This window comes from Argiope bruennichi, chromosome 2 (genome assembly GCF_947563725.1).
Source record: "Argiope bruennichi chromosome 2, qqArgBrue1.1, whole genome shotgun sequence".
Lineage (NCBI taxonomy): Eukaryota > Metazoa > Arthropoda > Arachnida > Araneae > Araneidae > Argiope > Argiope bruennichi.
Genome location: NC_079152.1, coordinates 75,603,373 through 75,627,228, shown reverse-complemented (window position 1 = coordinate 75,627,228; position 23,856 = coordinate 75,603,373). Strand labels below are relative to the sequence as shown.

Below are 23,856 nucleotides of genomic sequence, written 5' to 3'. Positions count from 1 at the left end.
ACAAATTTTATTTCTGTACAACTTTTTAAATTTATTAAAATTAGGAAAAAATATATTTTTTTAATTTTTAATGGTATTCTTCGTTGTTTTGCTTTCTTGGTTTATACTTGTTTCCGTTGCGACGATATTAAATATTCTAGAAGATGTAACCATCTTGACCAACTGTTATTATTTATCTTAACAGTATGTCAGATCTCATTGTCACATAATAACTGACTAAAATGATGATAGAAAATCTCATGCACATTGGAACAATGCTTAAGAAATTTTTAAAAAATTATTTGTTGTGTATTTTAAATGTAAATATAGAGTAGAAATAAAAATGTTGTTCCTTTACGATGAAATCTCTTCTATTCATACTGTCCACGCAGACTCAAACCATAACTAATCGATTAAAAACTAATAGTTTCCTGAAAAAAATGCAATGCAATTACAAAATATTACCTAGGTAATAAACTTATTACCAATCATCCAATTCTATATAACTCTTTTGGATATCTCACTCAAATTAATTATGTATATCCAAATTTTGACGTTTTTTAAATTAGCTTCATTCGATCAACAACTATCATTACTCTCCATACCCCATTTTATAGGTATTTTTAATATGTATAACTTTTTAACGTAAAATTTTACTCTAAGATTAAAAGCTTTTTTCATAAATGAGGAAAACCAGTGTTAAAATTTCCAATCACATGCTTCAACACTTATCTAATAACATTTCTTGGTATAAGCTTAAATAGCCAGTTTTGGATAAACAACTCAACAATTTTTACCAATAATATCGCCATTATGCATATTTTTTAGTGAAAAAAATAACTGAATAACTGAAAAATACTGAGCTAATTCATCACTAGTTTATTTTTCTACTTATTCCTCAGAGAAGTGTAGCAATACTTTCATTTCAACCGTTTTGTTTTTTAATAATATCGTTTGGTTTCAATAAAGATGTTTCATTTGTAGCTTCATGATGATATACTTCAAAGGAATTATTTTTAATGAATGCAGGCTTTTATGTAAGAAGCCTCAACCCAAACAATAACAACGAAATAATACCCATCTAAATTGCTTTAAATTTTTATTTACAATGGAAATTCCATAATTAAAGCTTCAGTAATAAGCTGCCAATGGAAAAAGTCAATTTAAATTGCTAATGTATAAACAAAATTATTTTTTAGCGCGGGAATAAAATTACACCAGATATTAGAGGGGAGAATAATCCTGAATTTTCATATGAAGTGTGATTGATCGAGAATTCGAAATTCTGCCAGGCCGCAGTAGCCTGGTGGTAAAGTCTCGGCCTCAGAGGCGAAGGGTTCCAGATTCGTGTCCATACACCACCAAAGAACCGTTGTATAAGCGTATCTGGTGCTCGTTTAAATCCGTCGGGGCCGAGTATCTTCTCGCTGATGTGGCGTGGAAATTTGGAGAAATGAGTGTCAGTTCAAATGTCGTCCGCATCATCTGACCGTGGTTCAAAATTACGAGATCGTCTCAAAATAGTCCTAGTGTTGCTTTAAACCGGACATTAATGTAACTAAACTAAACTAAGCTTCTAACCCATGCCCGAAATACAAAGCTTAGGATATTTTAAAAATTCTATTTGTGATTTATTCTTTCCCTTGACAGAAATAATTTAATTTCTCATTTTTGCTCTATTCGATATTCAGAACTATATTTATTTTCGTTTATATATAAAATTCCATCTAAATACATTCCTTTTTCCCCTGTGCAATAATTTGTAACCTGCTTCATTGTTGGAACAGTGGCGGTTTGTATTCGTAACATTTTTCTTAATAATTTTCTACGCCTCAAAACTATTAATTTTAGCTCTTTCAACTATAACAGTCTTGAAAAGTGCAGATGCATCAGTTGTTCGCCACTGAGTTTATAGGTTATATTCCATATATGATTTATGTTGAAATGTGTTTCAATGATTTATAATATATAGAATAGCTTGAATAAACGTTTCATCTGAAAACTTGAAATAATTCCTTGCCCAACCATTATGGGATAGTATCGAGTGTTTCAAATTTCCTTCTGTATATTTTTAAATATTATCCATGATTAAAATTTATTATGGGATATTATTAACCATTACCCAACCATTATGGGATAGTATCGAGTGTTTCAAATTTCCTTCTGTATATTTTTAAATATTATCCATGATTAAAATTTATTATGGGATATTATTAACCATTACCCAACCATTATGGGATAGTATCGAGTGTTTCAAATTTCCTTCTGTATATTTTTAAATACTATCCATGATTAAAATTTATTGCATCAATTATATCCTCCGTTCTGTGCTTACACAGCTCTGAAACCTCATACCATGATCAGAAATGCTCACTAAACATGAGCATGGCGAAGTTAAAAAAATTTTGAAAGGAAAATTGAAATTCAAAAGAAACTGATAATTTTGTTGAAGACCCAAAAGTATTAATTAAAAGTATAAAAGTAATATTTGTCTCCGATAACAGCTTAATTTTCTAACTAATCATTGCTATTTAAACAATGAAAAAGTGCTATTTTTAAAGAAAGTAATGTATTTGCTATTGAAACTATTCTGAAATCGAGAATACGAGAAATCGAAGTTATAGAAATGGAAATCTAAAAGATTGTAATTAAAGAGGGAAAAACTAAACTCAGTGGCACGACAGACCATGTGGGCCAAGGCCTTAAGTGCCCATATCTGCTTTCTTGACCGAGAACCTTGGGGTGCAAGGCATATGTCCCGATTAGGTCATCAGCCTAACGCGGACCCCCCAGTGTTTAGTTCCCAAGCATGCTTGGTCCTCAGTTTGTCGACCTTTCCCAGTCCGAGGATTGAACCTCGGACCTGTGCGTTGGAAGCGCAAAGCGCTACCACTAATTTATTATATAAACTACCACTAACTCATTACATATATGTAGTTTGTAATGATAATAATCGTGATTTCGTCTAGGATAGCAGTAAATGATATTATAAATCGCTTACGATAAATTTTATTTTATTTAAGCTACCATTTATAAAACATTATTTACAAATTATGATGAGGTAAATTTTAAAAAAGGATTTTTGGTTATGATTAAGTTTATTCCTACACTATCATAGTACCCAGACTTTTGTTCATCGCTCCAGTACAATGCAACGCACCTGTGTAGACAACCGAATGTTTATTGCATTTAAATTTCACAATCAATCAACGCTCTTAGACACATGCAATCAAACAAGATGCACACTGTCTAATGATGGCTGATTCATGTTGCTATTTATCTTTAGGAAAATTCACTATCTATGCAGATCAGATATTGAAATTTACAGGCCTAGTTCCAATGACAGTACACTCTTGAGTATCCGGCCTAATGTGACGGAAGAGTAGGTAATAAAAAACCGGATAGGTCGGAGCTCTATAAATTTATTTCCTTGCCCATCAGTACCATTTTATTTTTATACCAAAATATGCTGTTAAAATATGTATTTTCTCGCTTCTTATTGAGTACTAAGCCCTTTTATCTCAAACCAAGTAGAATGTGAATGTGGCCCGGTGAATCATAGAAGCAGTTGCTAGTTTTTACTATTATGCCAGAGTCTAGTCGCTCTATAGCGCATAATTTCTCCTCCATAGTCATTACAACTATTTTTTCGTTTATCATCCATTTTGAAATCTTTACGTGGTTTATTAAAAAAACAATAAGTATACCCCAAGAACAATTTACGAATAATATACGTATTGTGCAGTTGTAATCAGGAACAGCAGTAACAATTGAGGTCTATTACATACTGACGAAACAATGAACAACGAGCAGAACACTGCTCTTTTCCTGTCACAGCTTGTATTTTGCACACGACACGTCGGAGGATTGTATCAGATGTCTGCGTCTAGTGCTTTGGCAATGTTGCCAATGCAACGCCTTGTCTTCCTTATTCAATTATGATAAAAGAAAGTTAGGCCGGATAATCGTGAATCGAATACTCGGGAGTGCATTTTATGTATTATAAATTGGCTGTATAGATATTTTCCTTCTCAAAATAAATTTACGTGCTAATATTAAATCTGTCTTTTTTTCAGGAGCCAAAGCCAGAAGCTTGCAGGAGAAACAAATGGAACATCTGGAAAACTTTCAGGAGCAACTACTTATAATGAATGAATAACATTTAAGTTCGGTTTTGACGCGCGTTATCTGATAAAGTGATTTTTTTATGTAATTATACTTAGTGTAAATGATAAAAAGCTGATTTAATACTACGCACAGTTTCTACTATTTTTAATGACATAGAATTCTTTGATATTTAATTGATTAATAAATCAATTTAATAACTGCAATAGATAAAAAATGCTCATTTTATGTTTTTCTGTTTCTTATAATTTGTAACCTTGTTCTGTTTTAAACAAGTGCAAGGTAGACTGCTATAGATTGTTAATTTCTTAAGAAATTCATTGGAATATTTAACTTATTTCAAATAATACACGATTTGTTAATACTTGAATTTTTAATAATTGTTTTGTTTCTCTTACCTTCACTATTTTTCATTTGTTAAATAAATGTTTGTTTGAAAGTTCTTAATGTGTAGTTATTGATAAACTCCATTCATTTATCATAGAAGAAAGTACAGAATCGTCGTAAAATCTACTTGATTAGAAAAGAACCGTTGAATGTAATGTTTCAAAATGTTTAATGCGGAATATTCGTGTCCTTACATATTTTTAGGCAATATTTTGAAACTCGTGCAGATATGGCGATTTTACATTCGATTGCTATCAAAAATGGCGTCAAAGAAAGGAGAAATATCCCAAGTGTTCTTCAGTTGCATGAATTCAAATTGGCCGTTATGTTCGATATCAAATTATGGGATCGCACAAAGTGTTTTCAACGCCAGTTGAAGATATTGATACCCTGAAAGTTAAGTACACAGATGCTGTGTCTTGTGTAAAAGCTGAAATATTGGACACTACAAGGCGAGGATTGGAATGCCACTTTAACTTCCTTCGAGCTACCATTGGAGCTTACATTGAAATTTATTTAAGTAAATGATTTTATTTCAAAACTTTATAAGCGTCTTTACAATATATTGAAAGTGACATTCGCGAAGATCTACTTTGTAACCACCCTGTATTCTTGTTATGCCTTATAAATGATTATTTAGGAGACAAATGGAACATTAGCCTCATTGACATATCTAAATGTGGATTTTCTAAATTTATACTTGTAAAATTAAAATATAAAAGCTATTATGAGTCATTTTTTTTTCAATTTTATACAAAAGAATAGTAAGAATAACGGCGTTGGAATACATCACCGATGACAATTGTTGAATGAAATTTCAAACCTATTTACCGCAATTTTTCTCAAATGATTAATGTTTCTCATCTATTTTGAATAATTAATAAAACCATGGCTACCTTTTCGGAAATGATACTAAAATTGCAGCTCCCGTGCGTTATTACTTCACAAATCTTATGCGCAAAATCAGATGTACGAATCAGATTGTCAGTCAGATGTATGATTTAAAAAAAAATTGAAAAATTCAATATCTTTTTAATTCGATATTTTTGGGAACATGAAAAATTATCCATTGGTCTTATATTGCATGTGTTTATAAAAGTTAACATGTTAGTAAAACGTTGTAGTTAGACCTCAAGTTACAAAATATTCCAGAAAAGAATTGGTAGTTTGTTTCAAAACTACTTTTTGCAATATTTTATGAACTGTTGTGATTATTTCTATCAATATTGGTGTTCTAGTTTTTCTGGAATTTCAGTGTATAAACGAATCATGCCAGTAATATTTAATAAAAAAAAGATTAATGTGAATTCGAAGTTAAGATCATCCGAGATTATTTATATTATTTCCATTCATAGAAAACTTCTATCCATTAAAGAAATAAATGACGCTTGTTTCTTTATGCTTTGAAATAGATAGTTTAGAATTGCTAAAAACGAAACTGAATTAGAATAACAAAATAAATTTCATTAATAATAAAGTAAAAAAAAATGGAAAACTCAACTCCATACACTATCAGAACATATTAAACCCCCTGTGTTCAAATCTAAATTACTATCTTTTTATCCATAATTCGGTTAACTAGTAGATAAAGATAAAAAAAATGCAGCCGTACATGAAAATTCACTGATAATATTTTAAAAAGAAATAAAATAAGAATTTGCTGTTCTTCGCTGGTAATCCTATCGCTCTTACTGTATCAAACAAAGAATTCTGAATTTTTAATAAGTGCATTATCCAATCGCACAAGTAGTATGGGACAAAGTCTACAAAAGGCATATTTATAATGGGCCAAAATTCTGATCTGCACAAGGCATACTTATCATGGAATTTAGATAGTAAAATATTGTTAAAAAAATAAGAGTTGTCAAACTGAACATTTGAAACAAAAAAATATGCAAAATAATTCTGTAAATTCTATAAAAGTGTGAACAGCCATGTATTTATTTTTGACTACTCGTCTCAAGCGACTAACTGGTTCTGATATTGATCATATTTGATTTATAGCTAATTAGGTACAATTTCATGTCCATAATTCGGCCTAATTATCAGGCATTAAAGCCATCTTAATTCTCTTACTTAAGTTCGATGTATTGTGTGCATGAACCTTTCTGATGGAGACCAAATTCAGACATTATATCGCTATTAAAAACGTAAATGCCCGGTTCATTTATCAACTAATTTTTCGCAGTATTACAGATTCACTTTTTGTTTTGTTTTGTCTCATGAACTACAGAGATATCAAACAGAATCCTTCTTCTAGAGTTTTCAATAAGGGATAAAAATCAGACGATTAAATATTTGATTTAACAATTGAGACGATTTAATTTAATGGGAACTATGTAATATGCTGTTGGAAACTAAGAAAAAAAAATTACTACCAAAATTTAAGAAAAATTCGCATGACTATTAAATTACTAACATTAAAAAACAATTTTTCACATTTTGAAATGATGTAAAAATCGTATTTTGTATAATATTTTCGGACGTTATCGCGGGGAAACGCCAAAATTTAGTTCAATTTCAAAAATAATTATTCAAAATTACCTCTCCGAGATGCATATTCCCACCCTCCAAAGTATATATGTGCTAATTTGGTAGCCTGTAAATGTGTCTAGAAAGCAAACACACACATGCACATGTATCTTTATTAGTAGTAAAGTGTAGATTTAATGAACACCCATATTGATTGTTATTATTTATGCAACAGTCTGTGTTTCTATTTGTAATGAACTAGATAGCTCAGAAGCAAAACAAAAAGCTAGACAAATGAAATTTAACAAAATGAACTATTCCGAATCTTGAACTAAATTGTTGAATGGTTAATAACCTGTCTATATGTGAGAATGTAATGATTCAAAAATATAAATGTTGAGACATCGAAACTAGATATGTATTATTTACCACAAATTTGTAAATCTGGATAAAATTGTGGGAAAAAATACATCAATTTAAATATTGTCTTCTCTATTTTTTTACGAGAAAACCTAGATTATTCCATCCAACAAAACTTCGCAATTATGCAAAGTTAATAGTATTGAATTATTATACTTGGTGTTCATAAAAATAATTTATCATGTAATAGATTAATCATTATTAATACCGTGAAGTAGTATTATCATTAGCAACATTACGGAAAACAAAACTATTTTGGAAAAAAAAATTAAATATATAAAGGAATGGAATCTTCTCTTATCGTTTATGAAATGTTAGTCAGTTAAACAATGTTAATTTTGTAGTGTAAAACATACTAAAGACATTTATTTGATATAAATGCCATTATATTCTGTTGAAAAAAACATTCCAACAGACCAATCAGCGAATGGACTTTCTTCGTGGACAATATTCATGAAAAATAAGTAAAATATCTAAGACTTCTGACTGAAATGCTTCGATTAACTTACAGTCGTGATAAATTTTAGAATTAAGTTCAATTACTCATTCCTTCTGATCTTGGGTTAAATTTAATGTTGGCGGTTGCCAATCGTGGAAGCTTTAAGCACAATGATTTGCACTCATACTTCCTTTTACTTCCTACAAAATTAAACAACGAAATTCGAAAATATCAATTCTAAATTTGCAATTAAAATAAAGTCATACGGCGTATAATGGTATTATTTAATCTCAAACGCTTTATTTTCGGCCGATTTCGTGGTTTTTATTGAACTTCACCACCACCACCAGGAAATTTCCCTACTCAGTAGTATATTCTTGAACCTGATCGCACTTAAAATATTAGTCCATATCCGCCCTTGCCATTAAGAGAAGGAAAATTAGTACTGAGGTTAGTTATAAAATAATCATTACTAAATGATGTACCAATTCTTCCCGTAAGAAGTATAATCCGTCGTAGGGATGTAGCCAACGCAACGACATTGGCAAGGGTATACCCTTCTCCATGAAAGAATACACTTACTTACTGTCAATCCACGAACTCATAATGCCACCAGGGAAATCGTAATACAAAACATAATGCCATCCTGGGCCCCCAGTGCCTATAACACTAAGTTATCTAACCAGTTGGATGAGAACAAGGTGAAAGAAGAAAAAACGATAAACCATCCAGAGATCTCCACAGAGAATCCCATGGGTGTCAAATCCTGTACGGCTATATTTAATGTTTTGGCGAAGGAATAATTAAATGAAGGGAACAAGAATACTTAGAAACAAATGGTGGCAATAGGCTGAACTTACAGAGAAATGTTGATGTTCACAGACGCAACCTCTTTACATTTTTGAGGCCGTTAGATGTGGGTAAATTATATAGAGATTTCTAATTGAAGAGAAAACAAGAAGAAAAAAATGAGAGATGATAAAAATTGATCAATAACATTGGAATATGACATATATAAACATATAAACAAAAATTGTAGGATTAAAAATCTGTAACTACTGTCTGGATCCTGTGGTTTTGATTTCTATTTTTCTTTGTGAAAGCGTGGTTAGTTGTTTCTGTAGGATATTACAGTTACGAGAGGAACAACTTAGGCTGATTTTGAAGACTGATATTCTGATCTCAACTATTGAGTGTTCTTGTATGTGTCTTGGTATTTGTAAATATAATTTACTGTAGCATCGATCTTGGCGCTAGAAAATATAGGCAAGACAAAATGCAGACAACATAAAAACATACAGATCAGTAACTTTAACTCCTTCGCTTATAATAATGCGTCTGACATATGCATTAAATTACTGAAGTTTTAGCGTTTAAATTTGCGATTTCCTTAAAGCATTAAATAATTTAAAACTCTCAAAAATTACTTGGAAATGTTTCAATATATCAAATACACTTTAAGTTGCTAGAGGGATTGAAATAATAATAAAAGTTCCAAATAATATATATCCTCCGTTTAGGAGATGTAGTCAATTTGTAAGGCAAGAACTTAAATAAAGAAAAACTGCATTATAATGTGAAATCATGAATTGTAACTGAGAAATACTACTTTATTTTTAAAAATTCTTCTCTTGACTTCTATTATCTTTGAATACAAAATTCAGTTTTCATATCAAAAGAATATACTAGGATTTTATCTCTAAAATTAATGCAGAAATGAAAAATTTTCTGTCGTTCTGAGATGCAAATAACAGCTTCGAAGCCATCACGTTGAAAAGTAAATTCAAACATGATTAAATTTCTTGGTTGCACTTTCAGTTGGCATTATCATTGTATGTATTTATCATGACAAAGGAAAAAGGATAGGAATAGAGTTGTTGCTTTTTATCTAGAGCTTTTGAGATAAGGTAACAGTAGCAACGGTGTGATATCCGTTTTAAAAATTTCTTTAAAAAAATAATTGATAACAAAAGAAAACAGAACATCATTCCTTTCAAACTGTGTGACAAACGAGTGACGAAATCTGTATCTTAATTCATTCTATATTTCAATGAATTTTTATTGAAAAAACGGTTGATAAGACAATTAACTTCTTTAGCATCTTATATAGAAGAAAGTGATTATGGACTTCCCGTGATTCATTCATGAACAAAAAATTCTAGTTGTCGAATATATGCCATGATACTTTTAAAGGAATACGTCTATTCTAAAATTTTTCAGCATTTATTGTTATTCACACATCTGTGATTAGTGAAAATTAAAAGGTATTCCTCGTAATTCATAGATATATTCTAGTAGAATGCAACTTATCAAGGACTTCGCTTGGTCAACATTTGTGACTTTATTTATCTTCACAATCGTTGAAAGTAGCCCAGAAGTAATTGAAGAAAAAAGTAGGTGGTATTTTCATAAATCATTTACTTACATTCTCAATTTATAACTATTTGTCTTTTAATATTTCTATTTTGAATTTAATCTTAGTGCAATTAAATTTTGAAATTGTCTTGACATTTTCTTTCTTATTATATATTTAAATCAAGCGATTTTTTAAATTTTCGTTATTTTTCGTAATTTCTCAATTCTCATACTTACATTATTTTAATATGCGCTTATATTGATTTCCGCGTTTCACTACAAAAATAATCGGTTTAATCCTAGTTTAATGTGCTCCTGAATTTCTCGCCAATATGATAACCCAAAAAAACAAGCAGAATAATTTTCCTAGCAACCCTAATATTGATTTGTTTATAAATATATATTTTGCTTGTTGAGTTGTATATCTACTGTAGCATTTTGTATGAAATGAAAATTAAAAATAATTGACAAATAAACATATATTAAAGAATTTAATTAAATTACGTTTTAAAATCGAAAATATTATTACTGCTAATAAAACATTCAGTATTATTTTTAAATTGAACTATGAACATATAATATTTAACCTTTTAGAATTCTTGCCGAATTATTTTATTCTAATTAAAATCGTCTGTTTACGAATTTTGCAAGAATTCGAAAGAAGAATTTGAAATTAAAAACATCTACTCTAGCTTTTTGAATCGTTTTTCTTTATTTCAGAATTTTTCATATTAACATTCTAATGGAATTATTTGTTGTTCTTTTCCTGGATTTCCCGTGATTATTCGATAAGCTTGTGTGTGTTGAAAAATCTGATGTCTGATGTTGAGAATAATCTGATATATTATGACGGATACTGCATTTGCGAATTCGAAGTCAATATTTTGAAATATACTATATATGGCGCCGACAAAACGACATTTGCATCACCTGAAAAGTTCTGCTGTTTCTTTTATAGAAATTACTCCCTGCGCAAATGAAGACTCAGTTTAACCGAGTGAGTGTATTTATTCCTTCAAATTTCTTCTTAAGAAAACCACCAGTCACTAGTAGCTAAATTATTAGAAAAGGATGCCTTATGCTGTTCTTGTTATTCTCAGAATCCCTAAGTTTAATGACCTAGAAAAGCTACTAGGATCATGTTCCTGCTGCTACCGAAGCTGTAGGATGTTCTTTTAAGGTAAAAAATTCTCCCTGGTGCTTTCTTTAGATACCGAATATACCGCGTGTTCAAATTTTATTATCTAAAGTATAGACCGACGCAGCCGGTTTACAAAAATTCTTTATTTCAGAATTCAAAAAAGATGCAGCAATTGCGATCCATGATGGTTAAAAAAGAAGCGCTCTTAGATAAAACAATCGTGATGAATAAATCTCATAATTTTAATATAAATGGTGGGTAACTGGAACTATTTCCCAGTATTGCAGGATGGTTAAGCATTTTGATTGGCAACTTTTTACTGTTGGCATCCTTGGTGGAATATAAGGCACTCTAAACTAGGATTTTACCAAATAATCTTCTAGTTCTTGCAAATGATCAAACAAAACAGTGTTTGAACGACTTAAAATTTTCTATAAAAAAACCTAAAAATTCATAAAAATTAGTGTAGCAAAATGGTTAGATTATTTAATTCCATTCTTTAAATTTTGTTGATAATTCAAATTGATGCATTACTTGTTTACTTACTATTTATAGCTACAGTGGCTCAAAAAATTGAGAGTACACCTTACTTTTATTTGATAAATTCGACTTTCATTATAAATAACACATTACCGGGAAGTGCAAACATGTTTTTATTTTTACACATAACAAATGGTTTAATTTAGAGTAAAAATAAAGAAAAATCAACTAAAAATTTCTAAATTAAAAACTTTCAGAAGCATTTTAAATAAAGGTACGCAGAATTTTGCCTCAAAAAATTTAGAATACAGCAATGAAATTTTTGCAATATCACACATAGAAACAAAGTGTCACTATTAACACTTTACCAACCGGCCGTCGATTAATCGACGTTTTGTTCTCAGCGCTTACCAACCGGCCGTCGATTAATCGACGTTTTGTTCTCAGCGCTTACCAACCGGCCGTCGATTAATCGACGTTTTGTTCTCAGCGCTTACCAACCGGCCGTCGATTAATCGACGTTTGCTCCCCAGCGCGGTGAAATGGCATAGTATGTTCGAACCGCTACCGGTCGGTAAAGTGTTAAGTTGCATGTCTTTTGGTTGCTATAATAGTCTGTAAACGTCGTGGTACCGATTCGACCAATTTTTAGTGGTATCTCAAGATATTTTACCCCATTCTTCTTGCACCATTGGTTTTAAACGGGTTTTGTTTCTAATTTTGTGTTTTTGGACCACTGCTTCGAGTGTGGCCTACAGATATTCAATGGTATTGATGTCGGAGTACTGTGGTGTTATGTATAACTGCTGTTTACAATCAAAAAGACACCATATTTTGACGTTACGTGCATTCTGTTTGGAGTCATTGTTCTGCTGAAAAATGGAATTTCCATCTAAACTCAAATTTTTAACACTTTCCTTTAGATTGTTGCGACCATATGGTTCATCCAAATTGTTGCAGAAACTTTTCTAATCATAGGCAAAAGCGTAAGTGCTGAAACAGTGCGAAATGCCATTAGACAAACTGGATATAAAAATCGCATTGTTAGAAAGAAACCATTCATCACCTTGCAAATTCCGAAAAAGTATTTGAAGTTTGCAAAAACTCATCAATTGAAGACCAATAACCTTTGAAAGAAAACTATATTTAGTAATGAAACAAAACTCAACATTTTTGGCAGTGACAGCCATCGTACTGTATGGAGAAAGCCTAATACTGCTTTGGATCCAAAAAATTTACTTCCTACAGTTAAACATAATGGTGACTCCGTCATGATTTGAGGTTGCATAGCTTCATCCGGGGTAGGAAATTTAATTTTTATAGATGCCCATTATAAACGATATGGTTTTCTTGGTTATACTTCGCAGCAATCTAAAGGAAAGTGCTAAAAATTTGGGTTTAGATGGAAATTCCATTTTCCAGCAGGACAACGACTCCAAACAGAATGTAACGTCAAAATGTGGTGTCTTTTTATTGTAAACAGCAGTTACACACATCACCACAGTATCCCGACATCAATGCCATTGAATATTCGTGGACCATTCTCGAAAAAGTGATTCAAAAACACAAAATTAGAAACAAAACGCATTTAAAACAAGTGTTGCAAGAAGAATGGAGTAAAATATCTCCAGTTACCACTAAAAATTGGTCGAATCGGTACCATGACGTTTAGAGGCCCTTATAAGATCCAAAAGACATGCAACTTAATAATGACACTTTGTTTCTATGTGTGATATTGCAAGAATTTCATTGGTGTATTCTCAATTTTTTGAGGCAAAATTCTACGTACCTTTATTTAAAATGCTGCTGAAACTTTTCAATTTAGAAGTTTTTGTTGATTGTTCTTTGTTTTTACTTTAAATTAAACCATTTGCTATGCGTAAAAATAAGAACATGTTTGCACTTTTCGGTAATGTGTTAATTATACTGAAAGTCGGATTTATCAAGTAAAATTAAGGTATACTCTCAATTTTTTGAGCCACTGTACTTATTATAACATAGCAACTAATATTATTAAATTTTTATGATATGATAGCTTGATAAACACAGTCTTCCATATTTTCAACAACTAGCATGACAGTTCGTCTTTTTGAAAATTACCGCAGCTATGACAAATTTTCAATTTCTGATTAAAATTTAACTTAATGAATACGTAAACACTTACACATCAAAAGAGTTCAGGTGTTATGCATTTTATGGCAATGTTTATTTCATTTTATTCAAATAGATTTTACAGTAGTGTTTATATTATTTCAAAATTTTGATTGAAATTTTAATTAAAAATTAATTAATCTGTTGAAATTGTTCTCTCTGTTTTCGTAAAATATCATTCCACAAAAATTATTTTTACACCACTTTAAAAAAATAATTAAACTTTTCAGTGATAACCAGTTTTATGTCAGAATAATTTTTTTCCTACAATTTGGATAGTTAAAAAAAATTACGCATGCTTTTCAACAATGCATTTTATTATTTTAGTTACTGAATAATAATTTTACGTGCTCGTTTGTTATCATTTGCTTTATAATTAATAGCATATTCCCGAATCAAACCTAAATTATTAACAGGCTATATGATGTTTTTAACAAGAAATTCGAATCACCTTTATTTTTATTTATTTATTTATTTTTGCCAGATATTTTCTAAATATAGAAAACATTTTTCTCAGCATTTATTATATTATTAAAAAGAGATCATCTAATAAGATATAAAAGATCGTCTTTTTCTCTAAATAAGATATAAAAGAAAATTGGGATAATTTGCTTAATTTGAAACTCATTTCATTGTTAATTTCAGACTAGAAAGAAAAAGACATTTAATAAATTAGCAAATAATAATAGTAATAATAATAAGGAGGAGGAGGAAAGAAGCCCAATTTTTGAGTTAAGACGAAAGAATGGAAGCCAAAAGTTAAGCTCAATAAAAGTTTCAAAATATGCGGTGTAATTCGTGTTAAAAACTTTAGCTTAAAAGGTGCGATCAGATGACTAAAACCCAAAAATTATCTCTATAAATGCATTAACGAAATTAGAAATAAAAAACCTAGCATTTGTGAATCAGTAGCGTTTTGAATTAAACACTACATAATCGAATGCAACACTTTATCTAAAATGCAATTTGATTTTATCTTTCAAAAAATGCAAAACATTGATAAAAAAAATGATAAAGTTGAGATAATGAATCATAATTATTTAAAATATATAGTTAGATTATGAAAGTAACTGAAAGAATATTACTAAAATGAAATGGTTTAAATAATAAGAAAATAAAAATTAAAACATGTATGAGAAAACAAGAAGAAAATTTATTTAATTTCTGAAATGAAATAAGGTATACTTCAGTTTTTAATAAATACTAAACATTTTAGTCTAGATTTGAATATTTAAAAAATTTACACAGATATAATATGAAAAAAATTACTTGAAACATTGAAATCATTTTAAAAGTTGCAAAACTTTTTGCGTTTATGTATTAAATATAAAATATATTCAAATGAAAAAGGTATTTTTTGCTATAGTGGCGTCGTGTCTAATCATAATGATGCAATGAATATTATTTTAATAAACAATCAATCTAATAAGCACTTCCTCTGACCAGTGATCTTCTAAACGAATGCATTACATAAGATATTCGAATAAACTTAGAAATAATATATATTGGGATTAAATTTGCAAACTGACATTGCATGAAATAATAAAATAACCTAACAAGTGTTTAAGTGAATAAAATAAAACCTGATCTCTCAAAATCTTTTCAAAAATACTATTCATTTTCAGGCAACTGCACGTATATACCCATTCATAATGGAACTCAGACTGGATCTTTTAGTATAAATTTTGAACAGAATTGTGATGTAAGTAAAATTCTAGATGTTTAAATAAATCCTAAGTAATGAAAACAATTTTAATTGAACCAGCAGTTAGAAGGCAACGAATTTCAAACCTATTTTCTGGAAAAATAATAATTTTTTTTTTCTAATTTCTTATTTATCTCCTTAGCCAATATTTTATATTATTAGTTTACTTAATGTTGCTTTTTTTCCTTTTTGAGCTAAGTATAAAAAACTATTTGATAATACGCATTAAGTACAAAATAATAATCTGTCTTCAAACTATTGGTTCTAATCTTTACTGGAAAAAATATTTGCTAGATAAAGAAATATTATAGTCGACAGCCGTCTAAATTCCTTTCTGAATCAATTAATGTCTCTTTGATGTTAAAGTCGTGAAATGGATTTCAAAACCAATATTCTACATAAGCCGAACATTTTATTACTTAAGAAATTTTTTGGCAATGTCCTGAATCTAATATTTGAGAACAATAAATCATGTCGAATTTTCTTGCCTCTTTTTTTCTTCCGTATACGCTGGTGATCTTTGCTCAATTTTAATATTATTTAATGAAGTTTAAATTTTAAATAATGAACACTTTCTTCGTCCAGTTTTAGTTATCCAATTTGTCTCTGGATTTTTCATTCTGGATTTAAAATAAATCTTGAAAAGAAAATAAGGGAAATTAATTTTTATACTTAAAATAGTGAAGAAAACAATGAATCGATAATCCATATCTTAACATTAGTACTATTTCTTTATTTTTTTTTATTTCATGCAACTATACGAAGATATGTTGATAATGATCATCTGTCTTCCTCCCATTTCTGTTTTTAAGAGAAATCTAAAAAGCAGCATTATTTCACTGTACGTTCCTTAAATGGAAAAACGTGACAGAATTCCCCAGCCAAAGCCACTGTATCGATTTCGAAAACTTTATTTCATACAAAGCTCAAATACTTAAATACGTCATCAATGTCGCCTGCCTTTCTCCACAATCCAAAATTTTAAATTTGACCCATTGTTTCATAAATACAAGAGACGAAATATTTTGATATAAATATTGGCTGTTGCTTTCTACAGATAAATGTTTTCTTTTATATAAATTTGATTATCTTTAAAGGTGGCACTTTATTTTTTTATTTGTATCTATATGAATTAAAAAGTTACAGAGACAAGTTTTGTGTTTTTAAAATTACAGTTACATAACGATTTTCATTATTTAATACTATTGTTGGAACCTTATATTGACAGAATGCGCGTTAAAACCTTGATTTATAAATTTGGTTTTATCTTTATTTTGTCCTTTTTTCATGTCTTTGGCCCACTTACTCTAAATTGGACCCACAACTCTCCCAGATCCCTAAAATTTTTGTATCTAACAAGGTTAGAATCAACTAAAGTTTATTAATGGAGTCAGTCGTTTGATCAAGAATTTTACAATAAATTGAATTTTCAACATTATTTGACTCGTAAATGCAATATAATAATTAACTTCACATACCAAGTACTTTCCTGTAATTTTCGGTGAAATTCCCACAATTTCAGTCATTTATTGTTTTTGATTAATATACTTCATATTTTATAATGTTAATTGATAAATTATATTTTGCCTTTTAATTATTTTATCAATTTTAACCTTTTTAAAATCAATTACAATTATCAATTTTATATTTTATCAGTTTTAAGTTTTAAAAAATCAATTATCAATTTTATATTTTATCAGTTTTAAGTTTTTTAAAATATTATAATAGTACTGAACCTTTTAAGAATATGATAAATATGTTTAAAAGAATTATTTTATTTTCACTCTAGATTTACACATACCAAATCAAGTACCTTAATGAATCCAGCATTATCAAGATCAAATCTGTTTTCACTGATTTTAATAACCTTACGAATTCCAAAAGTGGGGATCAAAGAGTGATTCAAGTACTTCTCAAAGAATTCACAACTTTAACGGATGGAACCAAATCACTGATTGTTGTCAATCAGTGGAACATCGATTTAGAGAATGACACTTCAACCGATGACACGATATATTACAGCCGAACAGCAGATTTAATTATCAACGTGGAAGTAACCGGTAACTGGTCAAATTGTGTTCTAAATTTCTTTTATGAAGAAGTAGAATTCAGTAAGTATGCTTTTTTTTGAATTTTTTATAAAGAAAAAGTAGAATTTTAACTTTTTCTTTTGTGAATGGAAAAAGTTTGAATGTGAAAAAAGGATAATTTCAAATGTATACTCCATTAACCAACACAGTTTATATCTTCATATTAAATCATGTTTGATCGCATATACATATATACAGAATGATTCAAAAATCCTTAGAAAAATTTTAAGGGAAAGTCATTTTTACAACGAATTATAGAATCTCGTACGTATAGAGTGACTGGTATAAAATGCTCTTTATCTGTAAGTCAGATAAAAAAAATTGAATACACTAGATAAATAATGCGGCATATATTATTAAAATTCTAATTTATACTAGCAAAGTAATATAACTATATAAATGATCCCATAATAAGTAATATATATGATAGATCCATCAACAAAAATGGTGCAATATAATTACAGAACTACAATCGTCCTTACTGAAGGCACACTCAATTAGGTCAGTGTGGCGTTAACTACAATTGAGTTCTAAGGACCATGAAAAGACCCGGTACAACCCACCCATAGGAGGCAAGTCCCAACATTGACAAGGGTAGCTCATTCTCGTAATGGTCATAATTAAGGTTTATGTCGTGAATCAGGCAATGGTGGAAAAATTTTAAATTGCATCCAGTTGAAAATACTGCAGCTTTTCCTTGTGATGTAATTAAATGCATAAAGATGTAGACAGAAAAAAATATTGTTACGAAATTTCCGGGGTTCGTTTGGATAGTGGAAGTTATATGGTGTGAAGAACGCTCAATCACCAGGCGGTAGTAGAAAATAAAACAACGACGTTTATTTACACGAAGACACACAGGACAGCACAAAGACGACAACTATATACAGCACAGAAGACGATTATCTTCAGCCGAGACGTGCAGCATACAACAGACTCTACTGCAGACAGTAGAACACAGCTTAGTTCAGCGCTAGCTTCACTCCGTCGCTGCTCCGCTTATCCCTGGAAGGCCAGTTCTTTATCGTCGTTTCCGACTACTCTCCGACTCCACTGGGTCACAACCCAATTCACGGCGACGACTCTGGTTCACTCTACTCTGCTCTGCCGCTTCCGACTTCTTCTCAATTCACCTTCCCGGTTCACGACTGACCGCAGCTGCGGCTGCTTCCTTTTATAGGTCTCAGGAAGCGGGGCTAGACGCCTCTCATCCAATCAGGAACGTTCGAGGCGTATCTCCGTTCCTAATCGACGGATCGGGAAAATTCTCGATGTTTCGCGTATAATCTATTTTGGCGCCAAAATCGCCAAATGATTGCCAAGTTTGTCGCCAAGCTCTGGGACCTCCTATGGAACCAGCTATGCTGGGAAGCCGCATCACAGGTTCGTAACAATATTGTAATGTGCGAGGCACAATGAATAGAATCATGTAAGGCTTTTGAAATAACGGGTTATATGTCTACCAAAATTAGAAATTTAAAAATATTTTGATGAGGAAACTATTGAAATTTTCAGCAATATTAATCCCGTCGAAAAACAAATCACCAAAAACTAGTTCAAAATATAGCAATTTTATGAAGTGAAAGTAAGTGCTCAAAGAAGTTGCAGTCTGAAGCTATATGCTCTTCGCTTGTTATTATTTCTGCTATTGTGCTAGAAGACATTAGTATTCCCTTAATCTTGTATTTCATAGTTTTTCAATGTGCACTGTCAACGACAAAATGTTCAATGACAATGACAAAATATTAAAAACAACAAATTAGTAAAAAAGTAAATAATTTTGTTAATAATAATAATAATGTAATTGGTAATTAGTTAATAAATTAGTAAATAATTTTGTAATGGTGTAAACCTAAAAGTAATGCATTTAATAAAAACAATTCTAAAAAAGCGCATTTTTATCAATATACCAAGAAATAAAAAGGCTTTCTTTCAAATATTTTCTACTTTCTGGTCTTTTGTGGATTATGATTTAAAAAATTCCTAAACTCACTACCATTATGAAATTATGATTTTTTTTAATGGATGGATGAATTGATGACTAAATTCTGAAAATAATAAAATCCTGTAGTATCATTGCATAAATGCACATTTCAAAATTCTAATTAATTAAGAAATGATTGAAAAATAGATTACAAATAAGAAATAAGTCAAGTTAAATAAAGATAAGAAAAAATGAAACCTTCATTTGAAAAACATTTAACTTAAATTATTTATTTTTACTTAGAAATTATGACATGAATCTAGGAGTTCACTTTTCCTACATTTAAAATAATTAAATTTCTCAAACACTGCAGAATGTTGGCATATCAAATTATAGAATATCAAACTTTTAAAACGTACACGATATTCTTGTTTATAATCCAGCAAGTTGAATCCTTTTAGAGGAATACAGAAATGATTCAAGCGACAGAGAAGGGAAAATATCTCCTTGGATCTCAATGGAAGGAAGAGGATACAGACCGAATAGCGTCTACGTGTTTCAGATCCTGAAATCGGAAGTTATGAATGTCAGTAGCATTCACCTAATTGTGAATAAGCTCCAGATAGACGAAGGAATGGGAGAATATTTATTGGTTGGAGCAGGTAAGTTTTAAAACGTTATGATGTTTGGCAGAAATTATTATTCAATGCCATAATAAAATCAATTATAAGATAGGGAAGTAACTACATTTTAATATATTTCATATCCAGTTCAGTGCACTGTTCTAATTTGGAGTATTTTCCAGAGAAAAATTTAACCAACTGCGGCAAACTGTTTATAACTTAGCTAGGGGGTATCGCTCGCTAACGTCAGTAAGGATAATCGAATTTTATTGAGTAATTCCTGAAACTTTAACTAAAATCAGCATGACATAAAACCTTGATTTTCCTTGATTTTATAAGTATTTGGAAGAGAAATCCAACATACAAAAAAAATTATTGAAGAGTAAAAGCAAATGGAAAATATAAGCTTCAAGATATGTAATGAGAATCCTGAAAACAAATTAATTAGATTTATTATTAAGGAATTTGTGGTAGGTCGCCTTGCTATAATTGCCATTAAAAATACAATTTTATGGACTAATAAAAATTCTAAATTGCTTTATCTTTGAGTATTGACACCTTAATAAAAATAAAATTTGTCCCTATAAGGGATAAGGATCTCACATTAAATTTAAAGCAATGCATACCAAACAATGCATTTATTTTTTAATTTAGAGTTTCCAACATAGCTTTTACAGATGCTTCGAATTAAGTTATTAGAACTGGGGAAATTGTTTGATTCCATCATAGATCCACTATGAATGCGGGCTATATGTCAGCTAAATCAATTTTTGAAGTCGAATGCCTCGACCTTATCATGGTATGGAAATTTGAAAATGTTGTTCCACCTCAGATTAAAAACTCATTTCTCTATAACATCTCTTTCCAGTGCCCCACCTATATCTTCAATCTAGACATGAATGTAGCAACTCAGAATAAATTAGCATTAATGGAAGCTGAAACTCATCATTTTGAATGATAAGTAAATGACGAAGACTATATATGAGACATCATCTTTCCTATTTTCCAAACTTCTAAACCACATAAGGCAGTCGAGATCAAATTTATCGTGTACTAGGCAAAAGTATTTAAAAGAATCTTTGATGGAATCAAATCTCAAATTTGGAACCGCTAGACAAAAGCCGAGGTTTTACCAATAAGTCCCCTCTTCACAACAGTTAAAAAAAATCTAAAGTAAGCATCTTCATTTGGAACTAAGATGTTATTATACAAAAATATATTACATTGTATATAAAAGCTATATTACATTGTCTGATAACCTTTTATACATTTTGATCTGTATAGGAAAAGAAGTATTTCAGGGGCCACCGCCATTGTTTATTTCCAGTTCACAATCAAAGAAAAAGATCAAAATCAATGATGAAAATGCTTATATCGTGTTTGTAGCTGCCTCAACTAGATCTCGTTATAGTGGTTTCGAAATCATTTGGAAGCATAATGGTAATAATTTCGTGCAACTTTAAACATATATTTTAAAGTTACAGATTATTAGGATAATTTTGACGTAAACTAAAATTTGAAAATTATTGATTAGTGAAAAAATGTTCCAGCTAATTTGATGCAGATTTATATAGCAAATTATAATTAGAGTCTTTATAGCTAATTTTCCTACATTGGAAAGTTTACTAACATTTCTTTTGAATCACAAAAAAGTTTTGGGGGAAACTCCTAACTTTTTTAAAATTTTATAACAGGTACAAGAATAACCAGAGACGAAGATACAATTATTGATCCTGGGATAGTAGTAGATGAATCGCATTCTATGCCTATCTGCATTCACAATATCAGTGCAGCTCTGAATGAGGTTAGTTTTCTATCCAGAATGGTTTTCTTCCAATATTGTAAAATAATAATAATAATATGATAATAAAAATTAAAATTAAATCTACGATCGCAAATTTCAAGTTATTATGTGAGAACATTATTATTTTTAAGTCATTATTTGCCTTAATTAATTTAAAGATGTCATAGTTCTACGTCAACCTTTTAAAAACACATCTGCTGTCAAAGAAGCATGCATAATAATAATGCAATACTGGTAAAAGCAGGTCAACCTTTTAAAAATGCATATACTTTCAAAGAAGCATACATAATAATAATGCAATACTGGTAAAAGCAGGTAAAAAAATATATGCGATTAAAAGACGATGATGATGAAAATTGCTATTTATGCTTTATTCATTCCTATGCTATTCAAAGCTTCAATATTCATTGCCTACGCAATTTCGAGTTTAAAAAACCTCAAACCAAAACAACATCATGTTCTCACATAATAATAATAATAATTTTAAAAAAAACTTTTTTTTTAAGAAAAATATACAGTTTGGGTATTTTTTATACTCAGACGAAAATATGGATGACAGCTTAAAAAGAATATGAATAAATGTTTTACAGGATCTGCTATTACGTCACGTCATTCCTAAAACATAGGCTAATCCTGATCAGTTTGGGATGGATGTCAGCGAAAAGGGAAAGATATGAAGCGGTTATTTTTCCTTTTGTAATTTTATTAATAGAAGATGAAAGAAATGTTTAAAATTAAATGAAATAAAGTTTAAGCGGTTGGATTTGTTTTTACAGTATATGAGTTCTCAAAACTTTAGCGCCAAAATTGTTACGGAACTAACATTTCACATAACCGCTTTTCTTCTGGACTGGTACTTTGTAGATGAAGAAGTTTAATCATTGAGCTTTCAATTTATATATTACATACAGATATTTTGTAAATAAGGAAAAGGGAAAAAAAGTGATAGGAAATGTATATAAAAATCAGGAAACAGTACTCAGTCTAATAGTAGAAAGTAGGATATCTGCTCAAATAGTCAGTCTAATCAATCCGCTTTCTGGAACAATTTTTATTAATTTTTACACTATCTGAAAAAATAAATTCTATATTCCTTGCATCTATTTCAAAGATAGAATCTGGGAGTCTACTTTTTATCTTAACTTTAATTTAGGCAAATTGTTGTTCCTTAAACCTCTCGCAAATTTAGAAATAACATTTCTTCATTCTGCTACTACAAAAATCATCAGTCAAAATACACACATTTGGAAAATATCAACAATAAATCATCCCAGATAAATTATTTCCTCTACCTCCACAGCTTCTATTTCTTGTAGGAAAGTGTCAGATTCCTCATCTTGAAATTATTCCATCAGTAACACGTATCCCTCTTCCACATCAGTTTCTTTGTTTGTTATGCCTGACAGGTTTTAAATCATGATTAATAACAAATTTTCATATCTAAAAAGGTAATATAACTGTAAATAGCATTAAAGGAAGCCCGTTTTTAATTTGATATGAAAGAATAAACGCTGTAGGTCGGACGGTTCATTGGCGTCTTTCTACAGTTAAAACTGCTTTCTATGATAGAATAATTTATTTGAATTACATTAAAAATATTTTTTTTTTACTTTAAGAACCCTTTCCAGATCATTCCAGAATGAAATTTATCAGGAGTAATTGCGAAATCTAACTTTGTTCTTAAGATAAACCCAAAACAGAAGATTGAAAGCTCTAGAACAATGGACGCTGCTTAATGTGATCAATGTTAATGTTATAATT

At 30.0% G+C, this 23,856-nt stretch overlaps 2 protein-coding genes across 2 annotated transcripts in view; both read left to right on the top strand.

Moving 5' to 3' along the window:
- The window catches only part of LOC129961836 (gamma-interferon-inducible lysosomal thiol reductase-like), a 30,915-nt gene extending 26,369 nt beyond the window's left edge, over window positions 1-4,546 (top strand). Inside the window, exon 7 of the mRNA XM_056075417.1 lies at window positions 4,056-4,546. Coding sequence (XP_055931392.1) covers window positions 4,056-4,127 — 72 coding nt within the window. The 3' untranslated portion in view covers window positions 4,128-4,546. The remainder of the gene's footprint in view (window positions 1-4,055) is intronic.
- A 5,253-nt stretch (window positions 4,547-9,799) lies between these two features.
- LOC129962042 (uncharacterized) overlaps window positions 9,800-23,856 on the top strand; it is a 36,016-nt gene continuing 21,959 nt past the window's right edge. The window contains exons 1-6 of the mRNA XM_056075730.1: window positions 9,800-10,215; window positions 15,575-15,651; window positions 17,444-17,765; window positions 20,130-20,330; window positions 21,576-21,731; window positions 21,986-22,095. Of these exons, the coding sequence (XP_055931705.1) occupies window positions 10,122-10,215; window positions 15,575-15,651; window positions 17,444-17,765; window positions 20,130-20,330; window positions 21,576-21,731; window positions 21,986-22,095 (960 nt within the window). The 5' untranslated portion in view covers window positions 9,800-10,121. The remainder of the gene's footprint in view (window positions 10,216-15,574; window positions 15,652-17,443; window positions 17,766-20,129; window positions 20,331-21,575; window positions 21,732-21,985; window positions 22,096-23,856) is intronic.